Below are 26510 nucleotides of genomic sequence, written 5' to 3'. Positions count from 1 at the left end.
TTTCACGACCCCTTCGTCGGTCTTGTCTCTTTGGGTCTTCCACTCCCATTCAGATGCAAAAACAAAAAGTTAAAAAAAGCTAATATACACTCCATTCTGCAGCAACGCGGGTTTGCCTCTTTTGGTCGTACTAGCAAATAACAGCCACCTTGAGACCGTAGGCCTGACCCGAGGGCTACTCTCTTGCGAAAGTCCTTTTACGCGTAGAAATCGTAGGCAAGAGCACAGACAGTGTCGCTGATTGATTTATGCCATCAAGTGAAGACGTCCGTGCAATTGGTCTTTGCGAAGCAATTGAGGGAGAGTGTGTGCACGAGTGGGTGAGAAAGGAAGACCTCAATGCATCCCGAGCAAGACCAGCAAGACAGACAAGACGGATGGACACCTCTGGGACGCGAACAAAAGGATCGAAAGCGTGTAGAGCAAGACTGTGGATAGGGACCCAAGACCGTGCGACTTTGCTCCAAGGGGGGAGGTTACGGAATGAACCGCGAAATTTGAATCATGACGTTGGGAAGGATTTAATCCCAGTCACTTTTTCAGCGATGATGATGGGGTTAATTCTACATAAGAACCGTTGTTCTTTCCCGTTCTTTTTCTCTCTTCTCCCTTTTTCCTTTCCTTCTTCTGCAACCCCAAACACTCTCCTTCCACCCCACCCCTTCACCAACAACCACACATCCTCAACATGGCCATCAAAATCGGTATCAACGGGTACGTCCTCCTCAGCTGCTTCGCTCCCTGTCGCTCTTCTCCTGCCCTTCGTTGGGGAACCAAAGGAGAGGAGGGCCCTCCTGCGGGGACCTTCCTCATTCGCGTGTCGGGTCACTCATTCGAAAAGGAATCCTCCTCTTCCAATTCCCCACTGCGTCACTATGCTGAGCGCGTCCATGGCTCGGACGATCCACAAAGCCAATCTAACTGACTGTGCATTAATTCCTTCACTCTCTTTTGCAGATTCGGACGCATTGGTCGTCTCGTTCTCCGCGCTGCTCTTTCCAAGAAGAACGTCGAGGTCGTTGCCATCAACGATCCCTTCATCGATCTTGCCTACATGGTAAGCCAAGTGCCTTCTGATATCGAAAGTGGGATCGTGGAACATCGAACCGATAAACTGACAGGAATATTGCTTAATTTAGGTCTACATGTTCAAGTACGATTCCACCCACGGTCGCTTCAAGGGTGAGATCTCTGCTGCCGATGGTCACTTGGTCGTTGATGGCCACAAGATTGCCGTCTTCAACAGGTATGTTACCCTCTCTGTCCGTCTATTTGATGAAGAAGAAAGGGCGATGACATGGGGAAACAATCTTGTTGATCATGATATGATCATGACTCCAAGATGTTTATCACCCCAGCTTTTTTTTTTCTTTTTCCTCATATCACAATCATTTATCGCGTCGCGTTTTTTCTTGATCGTGTTATCTAATGCCGGTTCTTTGATTACTGCAACAACAGCATGAAGCCTGAGGAGATCAAGTGGGGTGAGGCTGGTGCCGAGTACGTCGTCGAGTCCACCGGTGTCTTCACCACTGTCGAGAAGGCTTCCCTCCACTTGAAGGGTGGTGCCAAGAAGGTCATCATCTCTGCCCCCTCTGCCGATGCCCCCATGTTCGTCTGCGGAGTCAACCTGGATGCCTACAAGAGCGAGTACAACGTCGTGTCGAACGCCTCCTGCACCACCAACTGCTTGGCCCCTCTCGCCAAGATCATCAACGACAACTTTGGCATCACCGAGGCCTTGATGACCACCGTCCACGCTACCACTGCCACCCAGAAGACCGTCGACGGTCCTTCCTCCAAGGACTGGCGCGGTGGACGTGGCGCCGGCGCCAACATCATCCCCTCCTCCACCGGTGCCGCCAAGGCTGTCGGCAAGGTCATCCCCGAGTTGAACGGCAAGTTGACCGGTATGGCTTTCCGTGTCCCCACCCCCGATGTCTCTGTCGTCGACTTGACTGCCCGCTTGTCCAAGCCCGCTACTTATGAGCAGATCAAGGCTGCCATCAAGGCCGCTTCCGAGGGTGAGATGAAGGGAATCATGGGCTACACCGAGGACGAGGTCGTCTCGACCGATTTCATCGGTGACACCCACTCGTCCATCTTTGACGCCAAGGCCGGTATTGCGTTGTCCGATACCTTCGTCAAGCTCGTCTCCTGGTACGATAACGAGGTCGGCTACTCCAACCGCTGCGTCGAGTTGATCGAGTACATGTACACCAAGGACCACTAAATCATTATCGCCTCCCGCCTTCCTTGAAAGCCCAAAGGGCTTTGTCCAAAATACATATTGTATATACAACAGCAATAAAAGCATTCATTAATCATCAATACAGAAACGATGTACGTGTGTAGTTATCAAGTGGAGGCGAAAGAGAAGCTGGCATGTTCATATTGCTGATGTACCGGGATAGGGTGTTATCTTGCTATTTGAATATATGTATCGTTATAGAGGGACACTCACTACATGGCGTATCATGTATCCATCGTGTCGTGTCGTGCAGCGATAAGCGTAGATCATGTCTCTGACTGCGAACCCTCTTTTTATGTTTCGCGTCCATCTCGCGTTGGACAGGGGTACAATATCTTTTTTTCTGAGCTGATAAGGAAAAATAAAGACGGCGGGGAGATCGTTATCTGTTGCTCCAACTTGTTTTCTCCACAGACAAACGCAGTACCCGCACAGTCGTCTCGTCTTCACCACGTTGTTGTTGTTGTTGTTTTTTCCTGCGCGCCATTATCAGTGCCTGCTCAGAAATAGACGAGCGAAAGATAACGCAAGATAGCGTGGTGTCTGAACCAAGTGAAACGTGATATGGTGACAGTGCTCAGTCTCTTGTCTCTCTTCTTCAACTCAGCCTCACTCATCTGATCTTCGTTTGCTTTCTAGAAGAGATTATGCCAACACTCAATGCGCTATATGTATTAAAATGGATATTAGGGTGGTCTATGAAGGGAAGGAAGAAATGTACAGGACGAATGTTTGTCTAAATCAACTCGAGAAAGATGTCCCCGCTGCTGTTCTTGGCCATGATCAATCCAGGTCCCTCGCCAATGACGCCGATCATTTCCCGTGTAATCACCGAGTCCTTTTCCTCTTCCTTCTTCCTCTGCTTTTCTGACCACGAATGCCCCGACACCGACCGAGCGTCTGCCAAAGACTCGTCCGTAGACTCTGCTTTCGAGCCATGTACCGACCCATTCATAGATTTAGGCGACGGCGGCTGTTGAACGTGTCCATTATGCGGGACCTGCGTAGGAGACTGCTCCTCTCCCCAGGACATGGCTGTCCCGTGAGACGATGTCCTAGAGGAGATCACATTCGAGTGATGAGATACTGCTGACGACGATGACTTTGTACCATTTGTAGCCCGCGGTTGGTGCCCCTGAGGAAACGGAGTCAGAGTCGGAACAGTCCGGTCACTCAATGAAGGTAACGTCAAGGTCGCTCCCTCTAGTCTGATGAACTCTGGTTCCTCCAGGTAGATCTTTCCATAATGCGTTCTCGTCTCGATCCTGCCCTGGTAGTTGCCTGATAGACGGATCCGGGTCGCGCCACCAAAGTTGATAAAGTTGCCGAGAACTTTCTGGTCTTTACTCGCAAGGAGCACTTTGGCTTCCAAGGGTGAGCACTGGGTCTTGGCCTCGACTGTAAACGGGCCAAAGAGGTCGGTGCCATCCACGTTGAGGTCGATTCGGAAGTTGGTGGTCGAACAGATAACTTTGGGTGAGGGTACTTGGTCGTCCGTGTTAAGCAGCTTTGCATCTGCGCTGATGCGACCGGACTTGGCGATGGCGAATAGCCGCGCGACGCTGTACTTGCCCCTAATGCCGCCGCTGATGGTATTTGTGATGGTGGCAATTTCTCCGTAAAAGTTCTATGAAAGTCAGGTTGAGGATTGAGTAAAGCAATAGTTTGATGAGGACTAGGGTATATATGTCTCTCATGGTCCCGCCAAGGGTTCGCTCCGACGACAACTTACGTCGATCGAGATGTCTCCCCGGCCGGTCGTGATGGTCAAGTGCCGGATGAAGGTATGGCTGATGTTCCCGATCGCCAGCTCGACGTTGACTCCCTCGATCGTGAACGACTCCAGACTATCGAGATGGCGTGGGATTGTGACGAACACCTGGAACGTAACGGCTTTCTCCAGCTTCTCCTCCAGCGGCGTGTGGATCGTGTAGGTGTATTGGTTGCCGTCCTGGATGGGCTCTAGTGCTGCTGCGTTCTTGATGATCGCCTCCTTGGCCTGGACACTCGTCTTGATCTGGATCATGTCCTCATGTCCGCTGAGAATCGTGATTTCGCCCTGGAAGACAGAGAGCATTTTTTTTATTAATAGAGTTCACGGCTGTTTGAATGAAAGAGATCGCCAGGCTCGCGTACGAAAGACGGCGACGCGTGTGAAAAGCATTTGCTGCTGCATGCCAGATAGGATTCACAAGGTGTGTGCGACAAACAAACTAAACTTTCGTTCCCATGAAGCCCCATGAGGCGGATGGTTATCGGGCACCATCACCCCAAGAGGAACCCTTCCCCAGAATGCTCCTTTATTGCTGCAGGGCGCCAACATAACTTGACCCTTCGGATCAATCGAGAACCCGTTCTGCATGACAGCAATAGCCCCTCTCCACATACAGTTCAAAAGACAACGCCCTCAACAGCCCAGAGACAGAAGGCGTAGCCGTGGGTGGGATGACAAATGATGGTAGCGAATAGTTATCTGCCATTGCACCTGTTTGGCACTACAAAGTCAAAGAGCACCGCACACACCGGCACGAGGCTCCTGTCACGGCACTACTCTGGCCCGAGACATCAAAGCTCCAAATGGCAACGGTCAAGGACCGGAACAAGGGCTCTCAGCTCGAAGGCGTGCACGAAAGGTCGCGACTAAGCTCCCCCTCGCTCTAGACTCGATTTGCCTTCATTGAGATACATGGACACAAAGGCCAGCGGAATAGAAGGACTAAAAGAATACTCAAACAACATGGGCTCAAAGACTGCGTCTTTGTAAATGAGAGAGGGGAGGAAGGGTACGCGTGATATGGGGCGTGACGACCGAACTGGATGCGCTGCAGCATGAGTCCAAGATTGGGAATTGATCGAATGGGCGGAGCATTGTTGTGAGAAAAGCTGTGGAGTGTGGGAAGCGGTTCTTTGCCCTTGGAGTGAATGAGGTGCGCTTTTGCGTAAATATGTTGCTTGCATCGTCGTGTGTGTGTGCGTGTATGTGTGTGTGTGTGTGTTGTGTGTGTGTTGTGTGTGTTGTGTGTGTGTGTGTGTGTGTGTGTGTGTGTGTGTGTGTGTGTGTGTGTGTGTGTATTTGTGCAGGGACAGGGTAAAAAGTCCATTGCACCGGGCACGATGGTGTAAGACCACGGAGATCTGCCGCTGTCATAGAGGAAATAACCAGCGGCGATGGTATCCATAAACAGACAGCATGGGCGCTGTCCATAGAAATCGAGGCCGAAGAGTCGAAGCAAGGTATGAACAAACAAATCCTTGTTTGTACTACAAGACACTCCTTTTCAGGGGAAGCTGTCGTGGAAGCCCATTGAGCTGATTAATTAAATGATGTTTGCTGCTGCCGCTGTTTGTCGGCTATGATGATGCCGGTGTTGATGTTACATGTTTGTTTGTTTGTTTGTTTGTTTTGTTTGTCAAAATGAATCGGACATGTGTCCAGAAAGATAGATTGCATTCATTGCATTCTCAGCAGCGAGAACACAAGGTGGGAAAGGCTAAAGGCACGCCCGAGAGCACTTAAAAAAAAACGCTGCGGCGCCACGAGAAAAAAAAAAAAAAAAAAAAAAAAAGAGAGGGGGCGTAGTATAGACTATGCCAAGATCCATACCACGATCCCCGGCACTTTTTTTTTCTCATAATGTAGCAGCTTCTCAGGCAAGATGATCAACCCAGCACCTTTGAACTTGATCTGCGGGTACATAGGACTAAGGAATAAGATTGGGCAGCGCGATGGAATAGGAATAAAATAACGCACTAGAAGCAATAAAGGCGTGCTAGAAGAATCCCTCCAAAAGAAAAATATGAGCCGAGGCTGTATAGAATGTAGGAATAGTCTATACCTTGGCAAGACCAACAACGTTGATGGCAATGTTGGGACATAGTTCTGCGCTGATCTGGACATCCTCGTTCTCGTAGTGTGCTGGCAAGAGCGGTTTGTTGAAGATTCCCATGTGTGTGAAGTGCTGTTCAATGAGAAGGGTATAGGATTATCCCGATTCAAGTAAGTGGTCAGGCAGGATGAAAATGGTGGCGTAAAAAAGGGGGAGAAATTAAGCTAATTGAGTCTAGATAGCAAGCTGATAGTGGCAGTGGACGAACGGGACAGAAAGAAGGAAAGCGTGGCGTTGGCAATGGCGGTGGCGATAGTAATGGTTAAAGAAGAAAGAGGAGGAGAAGGAGAAGGAGAAGGAGAAGAATACGGCGATGGCGATTACGATGATGAGAACGGAAGAAAGGATACGCGGCAAGGGATATGTGAAAAAGAGGGGTGAACACAGACTGAGCTCTTGGCTTTATAATACAGGCGGCCAAGGTGACCCCACCTCCACTTGGCTGCAGAAAGACAGGTTAGCTTACTAACTAGATAAATGGATGAATGGGTAAGTGGGCGAATGAATGCAAGACTGAATGGCCGCTTGCTTACCAGTCTTTCCAACTCGCAAGGTCGTGTTTAGACTAGGTTAACGGCTCTTGTTTTCTTTCCCATATCTTGTTTGTTGATGATCGGTGGAATGAGTTGACCACAAATAGCCAGAAAATTAAGCAGGGCAGCCTGTTGTTGTTGTTTTTGCCTTGTTCGGAGCGGAACAAGCAACAGTGCGTTTGTTTGCTACATGAACAGGACTGAGGCCCATTAGACCATCTGCATCCTCCGCTGTTGAGGGTGATCAACAGGCAAAAGTGGAGTGGAGCAAAATGCATACGCTCTAAACAGCAGAGAAAGGAAATAGAGCGCTGAGGAATCAAGGTTTGACAATAAAGTCAATCGCAAGTCTGATTTCACTTAGGTGCAGTTGACGGCGCCGAAGGAGGAGAAGGATAGGGAGCCCCAGCAAGGCCGCAATTTGTGTAGCTGCCAACAGCTGGCTGGGAACCCAAAAAGCAGCGGCCAGACTCGCACTGCATATCCAAGGAGGGATGACTGATTATCGCCTTTAGATTTTCATTTGAAGACGTTCAGGCTAATCCCCGATCACATTCCTCGAATGGACCCCTCATTCCTTCCTTCACAGGCGAGCTGCATTTTGTACCTCGACATTTCCAGTCGCTCTTCTTTTTTTTTTTTCTCCATATCACTGCAGTCGTGCAGTCGTGCATAGATTATTAATTTTCCTAAGAGAGATGAGCAATGCCGCCAGAGCGACCGCGAAGGTGGAAGAGAAAGGGAAAATAAATTACCACGCTGCATGGTAGCGGTGGGACAATGACGATGTTGGACTATGTTGGAGGAAGATTGGGTTGTTTGGGTGCCAAAACGGCACAACACAAAGTGCATCTTCCTCTGTCTTTCTCACTCCGTCTAGCAAGAACATGCCGTAATAGGCGAGGGATCACCGGAAGATGCATGGCAGATGTTTGCCCAATCTTATATGCGTGCTAGATGAAACAGATTGTCTACTCGATTCTGACTCCCCTGCTTTGTTTACTACCAAGCTGAGTGGTTCATCTGTTTTCTCCGCGCCATTTCAACAAGCAAACGGTCATTCATGGACGTAGACATTTGGCGAGAAGCCCTTTTTGCCGACTGAAACCATTTCCTTGACTGGAATTCAGTCGCACTACATCCGAGAAAGGGGCCATCGACTGAGAAACTCAGTCTCATTAGGGACATTTCGCCTAGCCAACCCCTCTTAAAAAATGTGGTCTAGGGGGATGTTGTGAGAACATCTCCCAGGAAGAGTGTGGGCATCTTACAAACACATATACAAGGTCAAAAAAACTGATAGCTTTTTTTTTTTTTTTTGACAAGGGCGAGGCATATTCTATCTGCAGTACAATGAACGAGATGCTGGCAAACTCTTTCTAGTGCCTAGATAACGGAAATGAGAGCAGCTACAACTGCTGTGGCCGATAAATTGCTCCGTGGACTTGCAGTTTGGCCTCGCCTCATTCTTGATGTCTTCTCAACATCCCAAAAGAGGAAGAGATGTGCACAACATGGTCTGCTCCACAAGAGAAAAAAGAAAAAAGAAAAAAGACCACCGCGAGTGGACTCATCGTTGTGCTCTCAATAGGCTTGGCCCAACAACTTTCTTATGAAAAGGCGAATGGTGAATGGCAAAATGCGGAGAATTCGTTTCCTGTTAAGGAAAGACCCTTTCTTCCGTATATTTGCTGCCATGTATTCATAAATCCAATTGAAAGACTATAGCCGTTGACTATGTAGACTACACGTTGTTTTGATGCTCTGCTGCTTTGGTGTCTTTTGTCTCATAACGCCTCTAAGCGCGGACCCTGCTGGTCACCTTCGTCATCAGCGGATATGCCATCGGCAGCGTCACCGAGCCCTTCACAACTGCAGGCTGCTGTCCAGGAACGAGTCCGAACTCGTACTTTTGCAACAGCAGCGTCGTTGTTACCAATGCCTCCAGAGTCGCAAACGTCTGACCCAGACACAGTCTCGGTCCTGCATTGAATGACGTGAACTTGTAAGGGCTCTCCATCCTAAACTTGCCAAACGGACTCAAGTTCGTCTTGTCCGCAGTGGAGTTGGCATCTCTACTCATATTCGAGGTCGAGTCAGCAGACGGGTACACCAGCCAGCGCTCTGGGACAAACTGCTCTGCATCCTCGCCCCAGACCTCTTTGTTGCGGGCCAGACACCAGGATGAGATGCCGATCACGTCGCCCTTATAAACACGCACGCCTCCGGGGAGGACATCATCATCGACTACTGTCTTGACATTCTTGGGGACCGGCGGGTATAAACGTAGCGTCTCGTGAAAGACCGCTTTCAGGTACGGGAGCCCATGGGTCATAATTTCATAGGTGTAGGCCTGAGAGCCCTGGAGGACCACATCAATCTCATGTACGAGATTGTTCATCACCCGTGGATTGGTCATCAGCGAGTAGAATTGCCAGGTCAGTGCCTGTGCTGTTGTATCACGTCCAGCGCTACAGTAAAAAAAAAGAGCGTTAACATGTAGTGGCAGGTATAGACATGTACTTCATTTGACATCCACAGCGCGGCACATACATCATAAAGTTGACAAACACGTCTCGGAGCTCGACATTCGTGAGCTTGCTTCCATCATCCGCCACATGGTTAATAAAATGGTCCAGCAGATCCTTCGGTCTCTTCTCCTTCTCTTCCACGGATTCACCCTTCCGTTTCTCAATTGCCATACTCGCGAACTTGTCCAACACCCCAATCGCATTTCTCAATTTGGTCATCTTCCCAGGCAGGATCCAGTCTGTGATAAACCAAAATGGATTCGAGACGCGTGTATCCACATTCGCTGTGAGATAATCGAACGCATCCCCAAACTCGTTCGGGCCCTCGCACGTCAGCGCATTGAACTCCAGTCCAAACGTCAGCTTCCCAAACGCATCTAACGTCAGCTTCAGAAACAGCTCCTGCAGATCCACGGGCCGCTGCGCCAATCGATCCTTCTCCAGCACAGAGCAGAGATCAAGCCCGGTATCGTGGAAGGCTCCTTCGACTAGTTGTCGGTAGAGTTTTGTCGTGAAGATGTTGGCGGCGGTCTTGCGGTGGAAGCGCCAGGCGTCCTGATCCGAGACAAAGATCCCACGGCCGAGGATATCCGTGAGCTGGTCTCGGAAGATCTTGCCCTTGATGTAGTTATCGAAGTTTGCTAGAATAATAAAGTGGTTTGTACAACTTACGCGTGTGAGTATTCTAGTCATAAGAACATGTATAGCTACGCATATCTTCTCTCACACAAATCCACCCATTAGTAGCACAGGAGAGCTAAAAAAAAAAAAAAAAAAAAAGGGTTCGGCTTGGCTCTTACTCTTGAGGACATACTCCATATGCTCGGGAGTATTGACCATGATGATTCGCCCAAACAACGGCACCGTCAGGGAGAAGACATTGCCATAGTGCCTGAATCCATCATGCATCAAATTCAAAGCATCCCCGCGGTTCCGGAGCAGGTGAGGCATATTACCCAGGAGAGGGAATCCAAAGACGGTCTTGTCCTTCAGGTCTGGTCGCGCGCGAGTGAGGATGGCTCGGTTGGGATACTTGAGGATTGCGGCAACAAGGATACCGAGGGTCGCGAGGACGATGTATTCGAAGGGTGAACGCTTTCTGTTCTTGCTGAGTTGCCTATCAATGTACCGACGCAGGCCCACCAGGGCCATGGTGTTGGCGGTCATGTTTGTGGATTTGTGTGAAATAAATGTGGAGTAGAAGCTTTATTTTTCAAGCTGAAGTCGCGCAGAGATGAGCTTGGATGGATTCCAAAAGAGATAAATGAAGCAGCCTTAAGCGGACTCTTTAAATATCGGTGAAGGAAAGTGGCAAACGTTTTCAGATGGCGTTACCAAGAGGTATCAGGGGGCCAACAAGACAGCCACAAAAGAAGGAAGGAGGAGCTGCTTCGGCTCGCTTGATGGGATCGCCATGCGGACTGACCACCAAATAAACAAATAAACAAAACGCGCCTTGTGCGTAAGACAGCGCCCTAACATGGATTGGACGTGTCTCTACTTGGTGTCAGCAGCTAGAAGAGCGTATCGACGGATCTCAGCGTGGCAGCCGGGGATAGATCCAGAATTGGGACAGCGCCTTGATGCGGACACTGGATCCGCAATTAAACATATGTAGATATGTCCAGATTCAAGGCGTTTGGCTCCCGCTTATTGCAGTCGTTCTTTGGAAGGGGAGAGGGGTCATTGAGTCGCAGGCTTCTCGATTTCTCACAAGATAAAGATGGTGCAGACGTCAAAGAGCTCGGTGCATTGCCAGGGATAGAGTCACAATCCTTCCTCGGCTCGCTCGCTCGCCTACACATAAACATTGACACGTCGACGACATCCTCTTTGTGGGGTATTTATTAAGGAAACGCGTGCAAACAACACCAAAAAAAACCGGCTATCATGCACGAGCGCTCAACTGGGATCAAGCAGCCACCGAGACCACATGTCCTCGCCTCCTCTTGGCGTATATCAGCAATCCATGCTTCATTGGAAGCGCTGCTGAAGGCTTGGGTTCGGGGACTGGGCGACCCGGTACGAGCTCCATATCAAAATTTTGCAGCAGCATGCAGCTCGTTACCATTGCCTCCAGTGTAGCGATTGTCTGGCCCTAGTGGTAAAAAAGATATCGTGTCAGCAAAAATAAAATAAAATAAAGAAATAAAAAAAAAAAGGAAGAAAGAAAGAAGCCAAGAGAGAATGACTTTCCGGTCAAAAAGAGAAAGCGAACTCACCAGACACAATCGAGGACTGGCGTTGAAGGAGTTAAACTTGAACTGGCTCTCCATCTTGAACTTTCCAAAGGGACTCACTCCATGTGTGCCATTTGAAGCAGCCGGCCCGGCTGGCTCTGAGACACTCTTGTTGTCTACAAGCCAGCGCTCAGGAACAAACACCTCTGCGTCCTCACCCCATACAGATCGGTTCCTGCCCATGCACCAGGTCGAGAATGCAATAGGGTCACCCTTGTAAACACGAGTTCCATCCGGTAAGACGTCGTCGTTGACCGCCTCTTTGATATTTCTTGGGACTGATGGGTACAGCCGCAATGTCTCGTGGAAGACCGCTTTGAGATAGGGTAACTCGTGCAGGATGGTCTCGTAGGTATAGTCCTCTGATCCTCGAAGGACGATTTTAAGTTCCTCCAGAACGTTCTTCATAATGCGTGGGTAGGCCATGAGAGCGTAGAACTGCCAGGTCAAGGTGTAGCCGGTCGTATCTCGACCAGCCCTAAACAAATAAGAGGGATATTTGACCGTTAGCCGTTTTTTTTCTCTGCATGCTGTATTCGTAATCAGCTCTGCCGTGGATACCACTTTGTACTTACACCATGAAGCTGACAATGACATCCCGGATCTCAGTATCGGTCAGTGCGGTACCATCTTCGTGCGTGCGGCCGATATAATGGTCAATCAAATCCTTTGGTCTCTTTGCCCTTTCCTCCTCAGTTTCCTTTCTACGATTCCTGACAGCTTCATTCGCGAACCCATCCAGGACACCGATGGCATGCTTCAGGTTAGCCCTCTTCCCTGGGGTGAAATAGTCTGTCCATTGCCAGAACGGATTTGCGATCCGGTTGTCAACGTTTGCTACCAAGTAATCGAATGCATCCCCGAACTCGTGCGGTCCCTCTGTAGTGAGCGTGTTGAAATCGGCGCCAATAATCAGCTTGCCAAACGCATCCATGGTCATCTTTAGGAATAGTGCTTGCAAGTCCATGGGTTTTCCGAGGGCTTCGTTCCTGTCAAAGACAGAACAAAGGGCCCTAGCGCTCTCGATGAAGGCTCCTCCGGTCACTTGGCGATACATCTTGGCGGTGAAAATGTTGGAGGAGATCCTGCGGTGCCATCGCCAACGCTCTCCATCGGAGACAAAAATGCCGGTGCCAAAGATGTCTCTGAGCTGATCCGAGAAGACATTACCCTTGATGTAGTTGTCAAAGTTGGCTATTGATTTTGAAGGCATATGTGTTTATCTCTGATTAGATTATCTTGTGGGATAGGTGCAGCAATTCATTCGAGAGCCCGCTCGAGGTTACGCTTGCTCCTCTACTATCAGCACTGGTCATCCAAACGATTGGCATCAGGGGTGGATTCGGCTACTTACTCTTCAAGATGTGCTCAATCAGCTCTGGGGAATTGATCATGATGATACGACCTCGATAGGGCACCGTGATGGAAAAGATGTCGCCGTAGGTATCGAAACCAGTTTTGAGTTGGAGGAGCGGATCTTTGGCCATCAACCCCTGGAGCATGTTTCCGACCAGTGGATGGCCCTTGATGGTCTTCTTCTTGAAATCGGGCCTATCGCGAACGAAGAGTGCGGTGTCCGGGTATCTTATAATGGCAGCAATAAGGATGCCAAGAGCGGCTATAGCAGCGACCTGAGAGGGCGAGCGATTTCCGGTCGACAGATGTCGTTCAACGAACTGTTTTGCGGCCGTGGCCAGGGCGAGTATGGCCATGTTAATTGTCGTTAGTCCTTTCGCGAGTGTGAGTGATAAGTAATTGTAGTCTGCTCAATTGGTCCTGGTGCCGGATGAGTCGGGGCTTCAGTGGTGAAAATACGAAGACAAGGGAATTGCGAAGAAGAGAAGGACCAGAAGAAAGAACAGATGCATTAGGTTTATATAACGAGTTTTGTCCGACCTCGGATTCCCAAGCATATTTTAGTGCCCGCGCAATGCTCGGAAACATAGCGCGGGTGTTAAATCCATTCAAGCTTTCCGAAGCCAAACGATGATGCTGCCTCCTGCTTTTCTCCTTCGGTTCTTGCACTCAAGTGACGATCTGACAGTATGCTGCATCTCACTTCGGAGACTTGCGCCATATGATTTCCAAAAGAGGTCTCCGGACAGCGCACCTGCGCAGTCGACGGAGAAGGGCTCTGTGCAGTGCAGCACGGCCATGGTCTGCATGTACCCCTTCTTCCTTTGTCAGCGTCCATACTCTACGCCTAAAAAAAAAGAAAACGTTGGTTTCAGTTTATCCCGCAGTGAAGAATAACTCTTTAATAGGTTAAGAGGTGCGACTGCTGTGACAGGAGTTAGCGGCATTTAATCCGTGGAGCCCAGCCTTATAGTCTAGGGCCATGCGAACTACGAAGTCATGCACTAAAGATGTTTCTCGCGCCGTACGTCGAGATAGATATCCATCCCTAAATCACACCCGTAAACCCCTCCCCTCGTCGCGCAACAAAGGTCGCTTCTCTCGCTTCGGCCTTGCTACTCCCATTCATCTACAGATCCTCCCCACTTCATCGACCCATACACCAGAATCTTGACCCGCCTCGACCGCTTCCGAACCGCCTCCAGAAACCCACTCCAGATCTTTCCTGAAGTCCTCATATTCACCTTCTCCAGTCCCTGACCCCATGCGACGTCCACGATTCCTCTGCAGGTAAAATCCAACCCAGAGCAAGTAATCGATAGTTCCCTCAGATCCGACAGCGTAATCGCCACATGTTCCATCATCCTGTTCGTCCAATCCAAATGCGCCTCCAGGATCTGCAAGTTCGGCATTGCATGGACCATCTCGATGAACTCTTGCTCGTACAACGAAGCCTGGCACGCTTCAAAGATCAAATGTAGTTCTCGTAGTCGATCTGGACGCGGGAGGTCTCTATGAAGACATCGTAAGGTTTCTGCAGAGACAAAGCGCGGTTGACAGATGTACAATGACGTGAGCGAGGACCATTTGGGAAGCACAGTTTCCAAGATGCTTGTGAGGATGGGTTCCGAGGATCGATGGAGCCCCAGATGGAAGGATTGCAGCTCTGTGCAGTCTGCCATAGTCTCCCAGTGATCCGTATCCAGCGATTGGGCGAGGTCCAGAACGAGGAATTTAAGATGGCTTGCGTCGCGTCGAAAGAGCTCCAGGATAGAATTCATCAGCTCAGGCATCACGCAGGATTCGACCGCGAGCAGCGAGATCTGAAAACAAGCGAGATGGTGGGTCGTCAAGAGGGCCATCTGTGAGATATCCACAAGGCTATCAGGCGCCCATCCTGTATCATTGATTGTCAAATCTATGATCCTGGATCCCAGAAGCGACTGGATCAAGAGCACGTTCCTGACGCAATCCTGATCAGCGACCTCCTCAAAATAGGCACTAACGCTGACGCTATCGTGCTGGCGGCCGGGACTGAGGTCGAGGGCACGGATAGAGAGACGGTCGTCCAGGGGGAGGGATTTGAGGTAGGAAAGGATGCCCAAGTCTTTGAAGGGATCACTGGGCAGGAGGGTCAGTCGTCGTAGCCAGATAGGGAGAGCGATCCTACGCCAGCGTCTGCAGACCTGGCGAGTGATGTCGGCGAGACCTTCGTGACCAAAGATGTCAGCGAGGATCTCTGCAGGTAGGACATCGATGTTGGACATGTTAGGGTCGTAATGACAGTGGAACAGTGGAGAAAAAAGAATAACGGCCAATAGAGGGTATGTTCGTGCAGCTGTTGAATGAGATGAGTTTGGAATCAAGCAACTCATCGACTCGACTCATCCTTCGTCCTTGGTTGCGTGGGTGTGCAAGTCGCCCACCAGTGGTTTCTTCAAGAGCGGGTGCCAATGCGGGTTAAGCTGAACAGGAAGATAGGATGGAGTTGGGTGGGGGCTATAGTGTGGTTCCAAGGGTATGGGGGGGGGGGTTGCGAGTGTAGGGTGGAGCTGAGCTGAGTTGGGTTGGTTGGGTTGAACTCAAGTGTTCTTCGATGGCTGTACACCTGCACCCAGTATTTTCTTCATTCCAACGCGGGTTCAGCCGAAAACTAGGGCCATCATCATGATGCATCGTCCGCGACAAAACCAAAATGCTTACCGCGCGACCTTATTATTTCTATCTGATGGGCCGTGCCCTCTTCCCCACACGCAGAGATCTTCATGAAATGCACGTACGTGACTATAACGCAATCACATGGGACAACGTGTCGGTACTTTGGGCTCTCGTCGCCTCCTTTGTCCCGACCCGCACTGCGACGATCGACGATCTGCAGCATCGCATCTGGAAAAGGGAAAAAGGGAAAGAAGATCGACTTTAAGCTGAAGCAGACAGGGTTTGCAGATGCAACACGTCATAGGGGGGGGGGGAACATCCAAAACAGGAGCCATGCGACCACTTCTGGATGCACAGATAACCAGCGGGCTCCATAGTTCCTTTGGATGCCCTGAGAGGATTTGGTCTTGTTCTTCCCATTCCTCCTCTCCTCTCCACTCCACTCGTCCCTCACACTCTTCTTCCTTGCTTCGCACAGCCAGCGATCTCAACCAGTCGAGCGCTCACGATTCATTCCTTCTCTCCTCATTCGTCTTTTCCACACTTGATCCTGTCTACATGGGTGCAGCACTTAGTTTGCTGGCCTGGCCTGCAATCGGAGGCATTGGGTCAATCCTCGCCTCCTGTTTCTCTGCCGCCGCATGCTCACTTGCCTGTCGGTCGTGCAATTGCAACAACTCCATAGCCACCCGCGTCGGCTATGCTGTAAGTTGTCTTCCTGTTCTTGTGCCTGAAAAAGTTGAACCATCCTTCTGGCTGACGATGATATCCTTCACTAATACCTCCTTATTCTCTTGTTCTTTTCTGTTTGCATTCTTGGACTGCTAGCTCATAATGCTTGTCAACTCGCTGGTATATATCGCTGTTGCGAAGCTCAATCATCGCCAAGACAATCTATTCCGCAGTGAAAGATACAGAAACTGAACACCGATGTTTGTTTCCCCTGTATCCTTGACGATTAGTTGGCCTGGGTATTGCTGTCAGACTGGGCATCAACGCAATTGGAAAAAGTCACTCACGGGTACCTCAAACTCAACTGTGAGGACGCATCATGTTACGGAACTCTAGGGGTAGGCTTCTGCTCGCTTTTTATTTTTTTTTTATTTTTTGTCTTGCGTTCTACTCTTTGCATCACACGATGTGCGTATTGAATTCCAGTCCTGACACCTCACTTTACCACCACTTGACATGAACACAAACTCTTAGGTGCAACGAGTTGGGTTCGCCTTGGCGTTGTTCCATTTCATCCTCGGCGCTTTGTTAATCGGAGTCCACGATTCGCGTTCAAAGCGCGCTGCTCTCCAGAACGGGTACGCACGACCATCGGATGCTTATAACAATACATGAACATACTACCGCCAAGACACGGAAAGCTAACAATCTTCTATTTTGGTATCACGGACCTTGTAGGTGGTGGGGCCCCAAAGTCGTCGTCTGGATTGGGCTCGTCATCGCCTCGTTCTTTATCCCCACTGGATTCTTTATGTTCTACGGAAATTACATCGCTCTTATGGGAGCCAGCATCTTCATTTTCTTTGGCCTCATCCTCCTCGTCGACTTTGCACATACCTGGTCCGAGACTTGTATCGCCAAATGGGAACAATCCGACACCAACAAATGGCAGTTCATTCTCGTCGGATCGACCTTGATCATGTATTTGGGCGCCATCATCCTCACGGGAATCATGTACGGCTACTTCGCCAATAGTGGATGTGGCAAGAACATCTTTTGGATCACCTTCAACCTCATCCTTGCAGTTGCCGTGACCACCATCGGTATTTTGCCCACGGTCCAGGAGGCTAACCCACGCTCGGGGTTGGCTCAGTCATCCATGGTCGTTATCTACTGCGCCTACTTAGTCCTGAGTGCCGTCGCGAATGAGCCGGATGAGGGAAACAATTGTAACCCGCTGAACAAGGCTCGTGGAACCAGGACAACTACTGTGCTGATGGGAGCTGTGTTTACCTTCTTGGCGGTCGCTTACTCAACATCCAGGGCAGCAACGCAGGGAGGAAAGGCGATGATCAATAATGGCGACTATGCACCTCTCAACTCAGACTCTGCGGTTCCTTTGGTCACAAGCGCCCCTGGTGGATCTTCCATGCGCAGATCAGACGCTTTGCTTGCGGCTGTCGAGAGCGGGTATGGATGGAATATGGACTACTGAACGGAGGCTTCTCATAACCAGCATCATTTTAACAAGGGAAGTTTTTTTTTTTTTTTTTTTTTTTTTTTTTCATTATGAACAATAGAGCACTGCCTGTCTCAGCATTGGATGAGGACGATGACGATGACGATGACGAGAACTACGATGTCAAGGACGACGAAAAGAACGGATGCCAGTACAACTACACGTTCTTTCACCTCGTCTTCGCGCTCGCGGCCATGTACATTTCGATGGTCCTCACTAACTGGAACACCTTTCAGCAACCCGAGAGCGAGGAGCATCTGATCCTCATTGGACAAAGCTGGCCTGCTGTCTGGGTCAAGATCGTCTCGTCATGGATCTGCTATGGCCTCTACAGCTTTTCGCTACTGGCGCCTGTTATCTTCCCAGACCGGTTCATGGACTATTAGATCCGACCGCTTTGTAGACAACATCTGCATACCCATAAACGTCTTTTTAAAAACAGTATGAATGTACTAATCGCGTATGTATGATGAAAATATATATTTATACTAAGGCTACATGCAATATTAACAAAAAAAAAAAAAAAGCAATACTTTCCAGACGCCATAATAAAACAACAACCTAAAAATGACAATATCAAGAAGATCAACGACTCGCCCTTATCTCAAAGTGCTCAAAAACTCCGCCACCTGGTATGATGCGCAACGACTCAAGCAAACACCCTGAACCGGCCAAATGTCCTTGTCGTGCTACCTTTCCTTGCTCGGTATAATACACACAGTGACCGAAAATACTAGCGATGCAGACAACCAAATTCTATCTGTATGGTCGGTTATCTATTGCTTGCTGTTGCTGCCGTTATGGCTGTTCCTATTGCCACTATTATGGTTATTAGATCCAGTGCTGCCAAAGTTGGGTGTCGCTCCCTTCGGTGCCGCTTGTGATCGGAACTTGAACTCCGCTAGGATCGGTACATGGTCCGAGGGGAAATGAGCGTTCGGGAAACCAACCACCCGACTCATGTACTCCTTCTCGACGCCTCCCAGCAATCCCAGGACAGAAAGGTAATTCGACGAGTAAAAGATGTGGTCGATAACAGCCACGAATGTTGGTGTGAAGTTAGTGAAGGGCAACTCAGATCCATCGCCATAAGACGAGCGGAGCGTCATCTTGTGGAACAATCCTTCAGAGGTGTATGTTCCATATGCATGGTTGCCGAAATCGTCGTGTCCTCGCGCAACTGTCCCCTTGACCAAGAATTCGTATACTCCTGAAGATCGCTCAGAGTTGAAATCGCCACAGATAAGGGTCGGCAACTTGCCGGAAGAGTTGGAAGGCAGTGCGTTTGACCCAGAAACAGGTAAATGTGCCCACTGAGTTGACAGCTTGTCGATTTCCTCCATGAGCATTGCCACCTGGACAAGCTTGACATCTTTGAAGAGCTGATCCCAGTAGATCTGTGTGTTGGCGACTACAATTCTATTTTTGGTATCCTTGTGCTCTAGAAGGGTTATGACAGCGACCTGGTCCTTGGTCATCACGCGATTAAAGATATCGTCCGTCTCTCTGAAATCAGGCCGCTGCAGGGCAACGTGGTTGAACTCAACGAGGTGTTTATCAACCATGCTGAACCTAAAGGGTTACAGGGACATAAGATAATAAGTGCTGCGTGTCAGTGCGCCAGTCTCAGAAATCAGGCCGACGGCGTGTTCAATGGTTGAGCGCACACAACCCAGCATGGGAGTTATGTTTCTGGATTCCATGGGTCGAAACTTACTTGGATGCCTTGAAGAACGTTGCACACCCATCCACAACCCTACGATCCTTCTCGGGCATTGTCTTTGCGCGTGACTTTGGCCAGAAAACGCCGTCGTAATCAGCTTGTTGCTTCATCTGCTCCTTGAAATAGTCCTCGAACTGTCCCTGCTCCACCTCCTATGAGTGATGTTCGTCACAGATCAGATTCATTCCAGAGCAAACGCGTTAGATCAATCGAGTCGATGATACAAGGCACAGCGCCATTAATGGAATGAGCAAGACCGTCTGTTGCCAACAGCTAATCGCTTACCTGGAGACAGACGATATCCGCACTGTAGGCCAAAATCTCTTGGAGAATAAGTTCCTTGCGGTACTCCCATGTAAGGGCCCATGAAGGAGTGTATCCGTACATCTGGGGCGTGGCGTAATTTTCTGCCAGAATATTGTAGCAGAATACTGTGAATGTGTCCTGGCTCGACGACGCTCCAGAGTCATCCTCAAGAGTGATCCACTCTCTCTCAGGTGGAGGCAATGGGACTAGTCAAAATCATGGCAAGGTAAAGAGTTCTCAATTAGCGATTAATACCATTTAACCCTCATGGTTGTATTTGATGCAAACAATGTCTACCACTTACCAGGGCAGTTTTCGCGAAGATAGATGATCACAGCATTGGTTCCTTCCTGGTGAAGTAGACTCTTGAGGCTCTCGTTCAATGGGTTTCCTTCCAAAGCAAGGATCTCCAGTTGATAAAGCGTCCCGAGCTCGGCAGGCAAGGTCACCAGGCTATTATCGACCAGCATAAGCTCCTTGAGATTCGTTAGCATTCCGAGTTCTGGGGGAACAGACAACAACTTGTTTCCAGAGGCATCCAAAATGGTCAGATTCGACAGGCGGCTGATTTCGGGCGAGAGATGATGCAGGTCGTTGTGATTGATGTATAGCGCTGTCAAGGATCCGTACCGAAACAGCTCCCGACTAATGTTCTTAAGACCCATACCGCCCAGATCCAAAGTCGTCCACTGTTGAGCATTGGTAGTGGCTGTTCCACCTGTCTTGTCCGCGCCTTGTCCATTCACAGTAGTACTCTTTGAGGGGTTGTTAGGGTCCGTGATAGTGACGGCTGAGCTCAATCCAGAACTCCTGGCAACGGCTGCTGCTGCCCTAGCCCTGTAGTGGGGCGTGGATGACTGGCGAGAGACAGTCGCGCATTGGAGCTGTTGCTGATAGTGCGATCCCGCCCCTCCAAGTTGAGAGGTGAGCGAAGCAGGGATAGTTGCAGGCGAGGAGAGCCCTGCTTGCTGACGAATTTGGTTTTGGTGATGGCTATGTTGCTGTAGGTGTTGGTGAGTCAATACCTGATGTTGCTGTTGCTGCTGCTGTTGTTGTTGTTGTTGCTGCTGCTGTTGCTGTTGGAACTTTTGTGCCAGGTTCATTTGGACAGGGTAACGTGGGACTCCGCCGTTGTACATGGCCATGTGTCCGATGTGGTACCCAGAGGTCGCCGGCGTGCCGACGAGCGAGGCCGGCGACGACTGGGCAGGTGAGTATACCGCGTTGGGGCCGTTGGAAAGGGTCTGGTAGAGGATAGAGTTGTAATGCTGCTCTGTCATTGCTCAAGTCTGGAGGTGGTCGATACTGGCACGCTTTTTTTTGCTTTTTTTCTGGATTTTGTGAAGAATAGACGTGTCCGGATCCGAGCCTTGACCATGCGTTATCCTTGCGCGGCTGTTTGGTGAAGAGTCGAAGATGCGATACTCGGTAAATGAGATAACGCTGAAGATGGGAAAAAGGGGATGAGTCGTCCTGGTCCTGCAAAATAAAATGTCGTGGGACTAAAAAGTACATAACAAAAGAAAGATCGCAGGGGACATTTTGTTAGTCAAAGGATCGCAACCGTGTGCTTTGCTCCCAAGTATAAAGGAAAGGCTTGCTAGCTCAAAAACGTTCAAGCGTATTAGGAAACAGTGCGGCACGATAGTTGTTCTTAAGTATGAATGTACACCTGACTCTTCACAATAAAACCAAGTTGTCCCACGGCAAGATGCATCCACAGTGATTTGATAGAGGAGTAGATGTTCAAGTCAATGAACTAGTCATAAGAAGAAAAAAAGAGCAGCGCCACCACTAATGGATGCGCAAGCTCCATCAATAACCAGGCAGCGTGTATGAAGAGAATGGTTGTTCTTACACGGTGACAGGCGGATTGGAGAAGAGATAAGTCGATGGCTGTTAATGGCCGGACAGAAAAAATAACAGAATAACAGATGGGTAGGCGATGGATGGAGTCAGGGGGAAAGGAGGGTCATGAAAGAAAGCAAGCGAAAGACACGAACCATTATCCCAGATTCCTAGCTAAAACTACGTCAGCTCATACGAAGGTGTCACGTGAAGGATTGCAATATAGCCTGCGTATTTTTTGGAGGCGTAATACTCGTTCACTCACAACGATGTACCTGAGGGAACGTGCCTATTAAAGAAAGGAGGTAGTCCTCCATTAGTGTCATTGACAATTAAAAGAAAAAGCGGCACTCTCCACAGATCCTAGTAGTGACGCTGTACACATTCTTTCTGGGCAAAGTAGGACTGGAAGGATGTATGCAAGGAGAAGATATTAGACTTTGTTGAAAACTGTCCAAGGCCCACCCCAATCACAACCTTGTTCGCTTCATCCTCTGTCTACCAGCTGCGCTCCCGACCATCTTGAGCAGACGGTTCGTAATAATCGCGTACTCTGCTTCCTGAGCCTTCCCGGCATCCCACTGGTGCTTTTTAACAGCCATGCTGTGGTTTTAAGAGCTGTCGAGCTGCTCCTTTGCGTTCCCAAGTTCCGTCACATATTTCGCAAAATTGGCATCGTCGACTCAAAGAGATGGTAGCCTACTCTCGATGTCGCTAATGGATTCTGTTGCGCCAGGAAGGACCATTCGTTTGCACTCTTCCAGCCAGCGCCGGTACTTGAAGATTGGTTGGTAGACAGCCTTCTGCTTCGCAGCCAGATTATAATAAGTGGCGGGGCCGGGAGCTGGTTAGTGTCATTGCAGGGTTCTTTCGCTGCAACACCGCCATCCTGATCTCGCTGGGCCTTCTTGAGTCCCGCCTCCTTGGGTTCCTCTGGCAGCAACGCGCTTGCTCCGACTACGCTTTTTTTTTTATTATTGACGCTATATTCCCCTAGGCGTGCAGACGTGCTCCGATTGCAGGTGATTTGGTAGCGTGACTTTTTATTTTAAAAACCATACAGCAAAGGAGAAATGGACCCGACTGCATGCACGATGCGCAGACAAGGATGCCAGAACCCACCACGGATGTTGGTAAAGACAGAAAACCAGGACGAGCCACCAACTCAGAGTGGAAGCATACCCAGTAGAAGCAGGACCCAACTTGTCTACTCACTGGATATGTTTTTTGTTTTCACGCAGATGTCCATGAGTTGTATTCGCGCCTCCTAGGCAACCCTCAGGCCAACGTTGAAAGGGCCATCACGACCTTTGTCGAGGAGTTTGAGGTAAGGGCCAATATTCACTGCTGACTGCTCACTGCGGTGTATGCGGTATATGTACTTCATTCAGGGCACGCGACTTTACTGGTACTAAGCGCATAGGAAAATGACATTTGAATGGAATCATAGACTAAGCGCGGATCGCTTGAGGTCGGGGATGATACAATTGTGCCCATGCTCCGAAACACGCCAGCTCAACTGAATGAAGCAAAGGAAACCCTCAATTCCGGGCTCGGCAGCACTGGTGACAAAGGTGAGGAAACACCATTGGACATTGTTGAGCTCTACTACACTTTCACTGTATGAGTTCCTGCGCCAGGATATTGATCAGCTGTGCTTCTTACCACACAGCAAAAATGACACTCGAAAGGCTTCAACGCTTGCAACAATCCATCGCTATGGGCTCCGAAGTAAGACAGCATTGAAAAAAGACGTTCTCTCAAGAACACTAATGGCTGGACCAATCTCATTGATGGCTAACACCCCAGGTCCCGCTTTTATTAGAATAAGGATAAGGCAGCAACTGCAACACAGCTGTCGAAGGAGGCGTTTCAGATGGACATCGACGAGGCAAAGGCAGCTTTCGATCAAGAGATGGCCTTGCGACATGCTGATGTTGTGAAGCAGTATGTCGGAGCGTTCGTCCAACAGATCGACCACTATACTTGAGTTCTGCAAATACACAATAAAGCTGTCGAATATGACTGGCCAAGCTTTTGAGCTGGATCCTTGACTTTTTCAGTCCTGACTCAGGAATACATATGATGCCCCTGCCGATCTTCTTTCGGTCCTGCGCTGACATCCATTAAAAAAATTCTAGTCCTTTATTGTCCATGACCGGGGTCTATATTTTAATGCACACCTGGTCCAGCGCTCTTGTGCTTCTTCTTGAGTTCCTCTTCCTTTTGTTTCTGTTCTCGTTGCAGCTGCGCGTGGTCGATTCTGCCCTCTGCAAGGTCGTTGAGATACTGAATCTTCAGCTTATCCATGTCTGCCTGTGTTGTCCTGTTGAGTGCCGATTGTCCGATTGTCCGATTGTCCGATTGTCCGATTGTCCGATTGTCCCGATAAAAGAGGTTGATGGTGCATAGTGCGAATAAAAGGTTCAAGTCAGCATTGAGAGCTCAAAAAGGACGCTTCAAGGATCGGACATGTCCATGCGATACCAAAGATAACATACAATGCCATTAGACACTTGTTCATCGCCTTGTGTTGTGCCCTGCAACCCCACAGTACGGTGACCAGCTTTCCGTGTGTGCACTCGACAAATTCTATTTGGTGGCAAAGCCCTAGCGGTTAGCAATTGCATTCTGAAATCGTGGTGATCTACGACACTGATGATTCTAAGAACCTTTGACAATCGGATCGCACTCCTTGAGCGCATTCGCCTTCAGGGTCTTGAAGAGGTACTCTTCCTCCGCTCTTGTGAGAATATGCATGTTTGTTGTTTCTTAACGCTGAGCGTTGGCCAGGCACGAAAGTATGTGGTGAACGGTGAAGTGATGCGAAGCGGTTGAACCGGCAGCAACAGGAGACGACGGCGGTCAAGCAGATGGAATCTATCCAAAGCCACACCTATTTTAAATCATCTACGCGACGCGTCTTGCGCAGCGCGATTATGGTACGCGACAAGGATCAACAGTCAAGTCCGTCCACCTTGCCATGGTGGCTACCTCCCTGCATGAAGTCTTACGTATAGGTAGTAAGTAATACCTGGGTATACTTATCTCAGGCAAAACGATATCTCTATATCACTTCTTACTCGCCATGATAAATCCATAGGATGAACTGACACGATCACCAAGCGTTTTATCATGATCACCCTTCCTGAGATGGCAGTGGTGGGCTGACAAAACAAAAAGAGCGCGCTTGAGCTTCCTATATAGGCCCATGCTAGCCTTGTATCGATGCTCTTTTCACTATAAAAACCGCGCTTCCTGGGGGTAGCATTCAGGACCCATATTCCTTCTCCCCTACCGCTTTCATTTGAACTGTTCCCCGCACATACACAAACAGGACCGCTTTTCAACTAGCTCCTTATTCTACCATGGACTCCACCTCCACTTTTAGCAAGAGGATTGCCCTCACCGGTTGCGACAACTGGCTCGGCTGCTGCACCGCATGTCACCTCGCCCAAGAGCTTGAGAAGAAGTGCAAGGACGTTCAGCTTGTCTGCTTGACCCGCAAGCCCGAAAAGCTTGAGAGGCTCGGGAAGTACAAGAATGTCCGTATTGAGGAGGTCGATTATGACGACGAAAAGACCATCGAGAAGGCCATCCGAGGTGTCCGCTGCACTATTCTCATCGCAGAGATGAACGAGCGTCGCGTCAAGCAAGCCAATAACGTCCTCACGGCGATGAAGAACCAGAGTGTCCGCTCCTGTATGATGATCTCCGTCGAGGGCGCTGGCGAGTCGTCCCATCTGAAGGAGCTTCATTCGTTTGGCGAAATTGAGAACACCGTCAAGGAGTGTTGTGATGAGCACCTCATCCTCCGCAAGAGCATTCTCAACCAATGCTTCCTCTTCTGGTCGCCGATCGTACAGGAGAAATGCGAGTTCCCTACCTTGACTACCAAGCAGTGTGAGATGACCCCCCTCGACATATGCGATCTCGTCTGCGCCGTCGAAAAGATTGTGATCGATCACTGCCACGGTGGCCAGGGGGGCTTCCAGCAACAAGAGCGCCCTAGGGAAGAGGAGGCAGGCCAGCTCTCTGAGGACCTTGGCGGTTTCGATCATCACACAAACAAGACCTACACTTTGACCGGCCCTGAAAAGATCAACTTCGAGCAGTTGGCCCGCGAGATCGGAGAGATCACTGGTGAAGAAATCGAGGTGAAGGAGGTTTCTCGCGAGGAATTGAAGCGTTACCTAGAGAAGCTCAAGCACCGCGATCACTGGGATGAGGAGATTTATGTCATGCAGTGTCAGGATCTTCTTGGCGGCTCTGTCCATGTTGAGGGCGGCGACCATCGCGGCGATCATGATGGTGGGAACCCCCACTATGCTCCCAATGAGTCGACTACCAACCTGCTCCTCGACGAACTGGAGCTTATCAAGAGAGGCGAGGCCAACTTTGTCTCTGGTGATCTGGAGAAGATTATTGGCCATCAAGGCAAGCTCATCAAGGACTTTTTGCGTAAGGAGAAGAACGCCTTCAAACCCCATCGTGACTGAACAGCTCTTTTGCAAGGACCAGCCATGCGGAGCCGACTGCTTCTTGCAGAATGACTTCGTTGCTAACCAATAAAATGGATCGTTGACAAGTAAAAGCTTTTTATTGCGCCTAGTTTTTTGACGAAATTGTTCTTTCTCGATTACGGTGCGTTTCTAAGACGCGATATCGTGTTAGTAAGTATCTTTACCTCAAGCGCGTTCATTTTTATTATCTTGAGTGCTACGGATCATTGGCGCGGTGCTTTAATACCCCACATCCATGTTTGGCCTCCCGCCCCAGGTTTTTTTCAACCTCGTCGGATTGGCCCAATGCATGTCTGTCGATTTACGCGAGCAATGAATAAAAATGTGGATCCGACAGTCCGCTCTATAATTATTTGTATGGAAAAAGTGGAACCACGAATTTCTTATATGTGCTTCATTATGCTAATCCATGCCTTGGATGGTAGTTGTCATAAGGCGCGCGCATTTTTTAAAAAACTGGAGC

General features: G+C 49.5%; 10 protein-coding genes across 10 annotated transcripts; 4 read left to right on the top strand and 6 right to left on the bottom strand.

Moving 5' to 3' along the window:
* The first annotated feature begins 615 nt into the window (after nucleotides 1-615).
* BC939DRAFT_415374 (uncharacterized protein) lies at nucleotides 616-2595 on the top strand. The gene is made up of 4 exons (XM_051552996.1): nucleotides 616-714; nucleotides 958-1057; nucleotides 1140-1246; nucleotides 1459-2595. Exons 1-4 carry the CDS (start codon nucleotides 689-691, stop codon nucleotides 2231-2233), a joined length of 1008 nt encoding a protein of 335 aa, XP_051408189.1. The 5' UTR covers nucleotides 616-688; the 3' UTR covers nucleotides 2234-2595.
* Nucleotides 2596-2900: 305 nt separating this feature from the next.
* BC939DRAFT_463855 (uncharacterized protein) lies at nucleotides 2901-6500 on the bottom strand. Its single transcript, XM_051557287.1, has 3 exons — nucleotides 6088-6500; nucleotides 3984-4310; nucleotides 2901-3878 (listed from the first exon to the last, which is right to left on the bottom strand). The coding sequence occupies exons 1-3, from the start codon at nucleotides 6196-6198 to the stop codon at nucleotides 2988-2990; spliced, it is 1329 nt and encodes a 442-aa protein (XP_051408188.1). The 5' UTR covers nucleotides 6199-6500; the 3' UTR covers nucleotides 2901-2987.
* A 1676-nt stretch (nucleotides 6501-8176) lies between these two features.
* BC939DRAFT_463853 (cytochrome P450) lies at nucleotides 8177-9971 on the bottom strand. Its single transcript, XM_051557286.1, has 2 exons — nucleotides 9225-9971; nucleotides 8177-9142 (listed from the first exon to the last, which is right to left on the bottom strand). Exons 1-2 carry the CDS (start codon nucleotides 9893-9895, stop codon nucleotides 8470-8472), a joined length of 1344 nt encoding a protein of 447 aa, XP_051408187.1. The 5' UTR covers nucleotides 9896-9971; the 3' UTR covers nucleotides 8177-8469.
* A 1143-nt stretch (nucleotides 9972-11114) lies between these two features.
* Nucleotides 11115-13154, bottom strand: BC939DRAFT_506789 (cytochrome P450; the record flags this gene model as incomplete). Its single annotated transcript, XM_051560826.1, has 4 exons — nucleotides 11115-11300; nucleotides 11425-11920; nucleotides 12018-12636; nucleotides 12797-13154. 4 exons carry the CDS (start codon nucleotides 13152-13154, stop codon nucleotides 11115-11117), a joined length of 1659 nt encoding a protein of 552 aa, XP_051408186.1.
* Nucleotides 13155-13576: 422 nt separating this feature from the next.
* On the bottom strand, nucleotides 13577-15456 carry BC939DRAFT_463850 (uncharacterized protein). Its single transcript, XM_051557285.1, has one exon. It carries the CDS (start codon nucleotides 15171-15173, stop codon nucleotides 13914-13916), a length of 1260 nt encoding a protein of 419 aa, XP_051408185.1. The 5' UTR covers nucleotides 15174-15456; the 3' UTR covers nucleotides 13577-13913.
* Nucleotides 15457-16014: 558 nt separating this feature from the next.
* BC939DRAFT_401795 (serine incorporator/TMS membrane protein) lies at nucleotides 16015-18033 on the top strand (the record flags this gene model as incomplete). The annotated part of the gene is made up of 6 exons (XM_051552631.1): nucleotides 16015-16161; nucleotides 16285-16308; nucleotides 16419-16526; nucleotides 16663-16766; nucleotides 16867-17598; nucleotides 17709-18033. The coding sequence occupies 6 exons, from the start codon at nucleotides 16015-16017 to the stop codon at nucleotides 18031-18033; spliced, it is 1440 nt and encodes a 479-aa protein (XP_051408184.1).
* A 390-nt stretch (nucleotides 18034-18423) lies between these two features.
* On the bottom strand, nucleotides 18424-20779 carry BC939DRAFT_401817 (Endonuclease/exonuclease/phosphatase; the record flags this gene model as incomplete). The annotated part of the gene is made up of 4 exons (XM_051552634.1): nucleotides 18424-19219; nucleotides 19365-19522; nucleotides 19656-19882; nucleotides 19981-20779. The coding sequence occupies 4 exons, from the start codon at nucleotides 20777-20779 to the stop codon at nucleotides 18424-18426; spliced, it is 1980 nt and encodes a 659-aa protein (XP_051408183.1).
* A 1853-nt stretch (nucleotides 20780-22632) lies between these two features.
* On the top strand, nucleotides 22633-23514 carry BC939DRAFT_506785 (uncharacterized protein; the record flags this gene model as incomplete). The annotated part of the gene is made up of 5 exons (XM_051560825.1): nucleotides 22633-22657; nucleotides 22766-22851; nucleotides 22975-23098; nucleotides 23197-23255; nucleotides 23350-23514. The coding sequence occupies 5 exons, from the start codon at nucleotides 22633-22635 to the stop codon at nucleotides 23512-23514; spliced, it is 459 nt and encodes a 152-aa protein (XP_051408182.1).
* A 519-nt stretch (nucleotides 23515-24033) lies between these two features.
* On the bottom strand, nucleotides 24034-24284 carry BC939DRAFT_388618 (uncharacterized protein; the record flags this gene model as incomplete). The annotated part of the gene is made up of 2 exons (XM_051551869.1): nucleotides 24034-24116; nucleotides 24197-24284. Coding segments are annotated over 2 exons (171 nt in total), but the record flags the coding sequence as incomplete, so codon positions are not given.
* Nucleotides 24285-24892: 608 nt separating this feature from the next.
* On the top strand, nucleotides 24893-26023 carry BC939DRAFT_401802 (uncharacterized protein; the record flags this gene model as incomplete). Its single annotated transcript, XM_051552632.1, has 2 exons — nucleotides 24893-25499; nucleotides 25551-26023. 2 exons carry the CDS (start codon nucleotides 24893-24895, stop codon nucleotides 26021-26023), a joined length of 1080 nt encoding a protein of 359 aa, XP_051408180.1.
* Between the last annotated feature and the right edge of the window lie 487 nt (nucleotides 26024-26510).

This window comes from Gamsiella multidivaricata (genome assembly GCF_025024155.1).
Source record: "Gamsiella multidivaricata strain RSA 2152 chromosome Unknown BC939scaffold_79, whole genome shotgun sequence".
In the NCBI taxonomy this organism is placed as follows: Eukaryota; Fungi; Mortierellomycota; class Mortierellomycetes; order Mortierellales; family Mortierellaceae; genus Gamsiella; species Gamsiella multidivaricata.
The sequence above is the reverse complement of the archived record's forward strand: the minus strand, read 5'-3'. Positions and strand labels throughout refer to the sequence as shown.

Coding starts and splice junctions, on each gene's coding strand:
- BC939DRAFT_463850 (XM_051557285.1), bottom strand. CDS start 15,173: ATGAGTTGCTTGATTCCAAACTCATCTCATTCAACAGCTGCACGAACA.
- BC939DRAFT_463855 (XM_051557287.1), bottom strand. CDS start 6,198: ATGGGAATCTTCAACAAACCGCTCTTGCCAGCACACTACGAGAACGAG. Junction 4,311..6,087: donor ACGTTGTTGGTCTTGCCAAG/GTATAGACTATT, acceptor TCTGTCTTCCAG/GGCGAAATCACGATTCTCAG. Junction 3,879..3,983: donor GGGGAGACATCTCGATCGAC/GTAAGTTGTCGT, acceptor TGACTTTCATAG/AACTTTTACGGAGAAATTGC.
- BC939DRAFT_415374 (XM_051552996.1), top strand. CDS start 689: ATGGCCATCAAAATCGGTATCAACGG. Junction 715..957: donor ATCAAAATCGGTATCAACGG/GTACGTCCTCCT, acceptor TCTCTTTTGCAG/ATTCGGACGCATTGGTCGTC. Junction 1,058..1,139: donor TCATCGATCTTGCCTACATG/GTAAGCCAAGTG, acceptor TGCTTAATTTAG/GTCTACATGTTCAAGTACGA.
- BC939DRAFT_463853 (XM_051557286.1), bottom strand. CDS start 9,895: ATGACTAGAATACTCACACGCGTAAGTTGTACAAACCACTTTATTATT. Junction 9,143..9,224: donor GTGTTTGTCAACTTTATGAT/GTATGTGCCGCG, acceptor TTTTTACTGTAG/CGCTGGACGTGATACAACAG.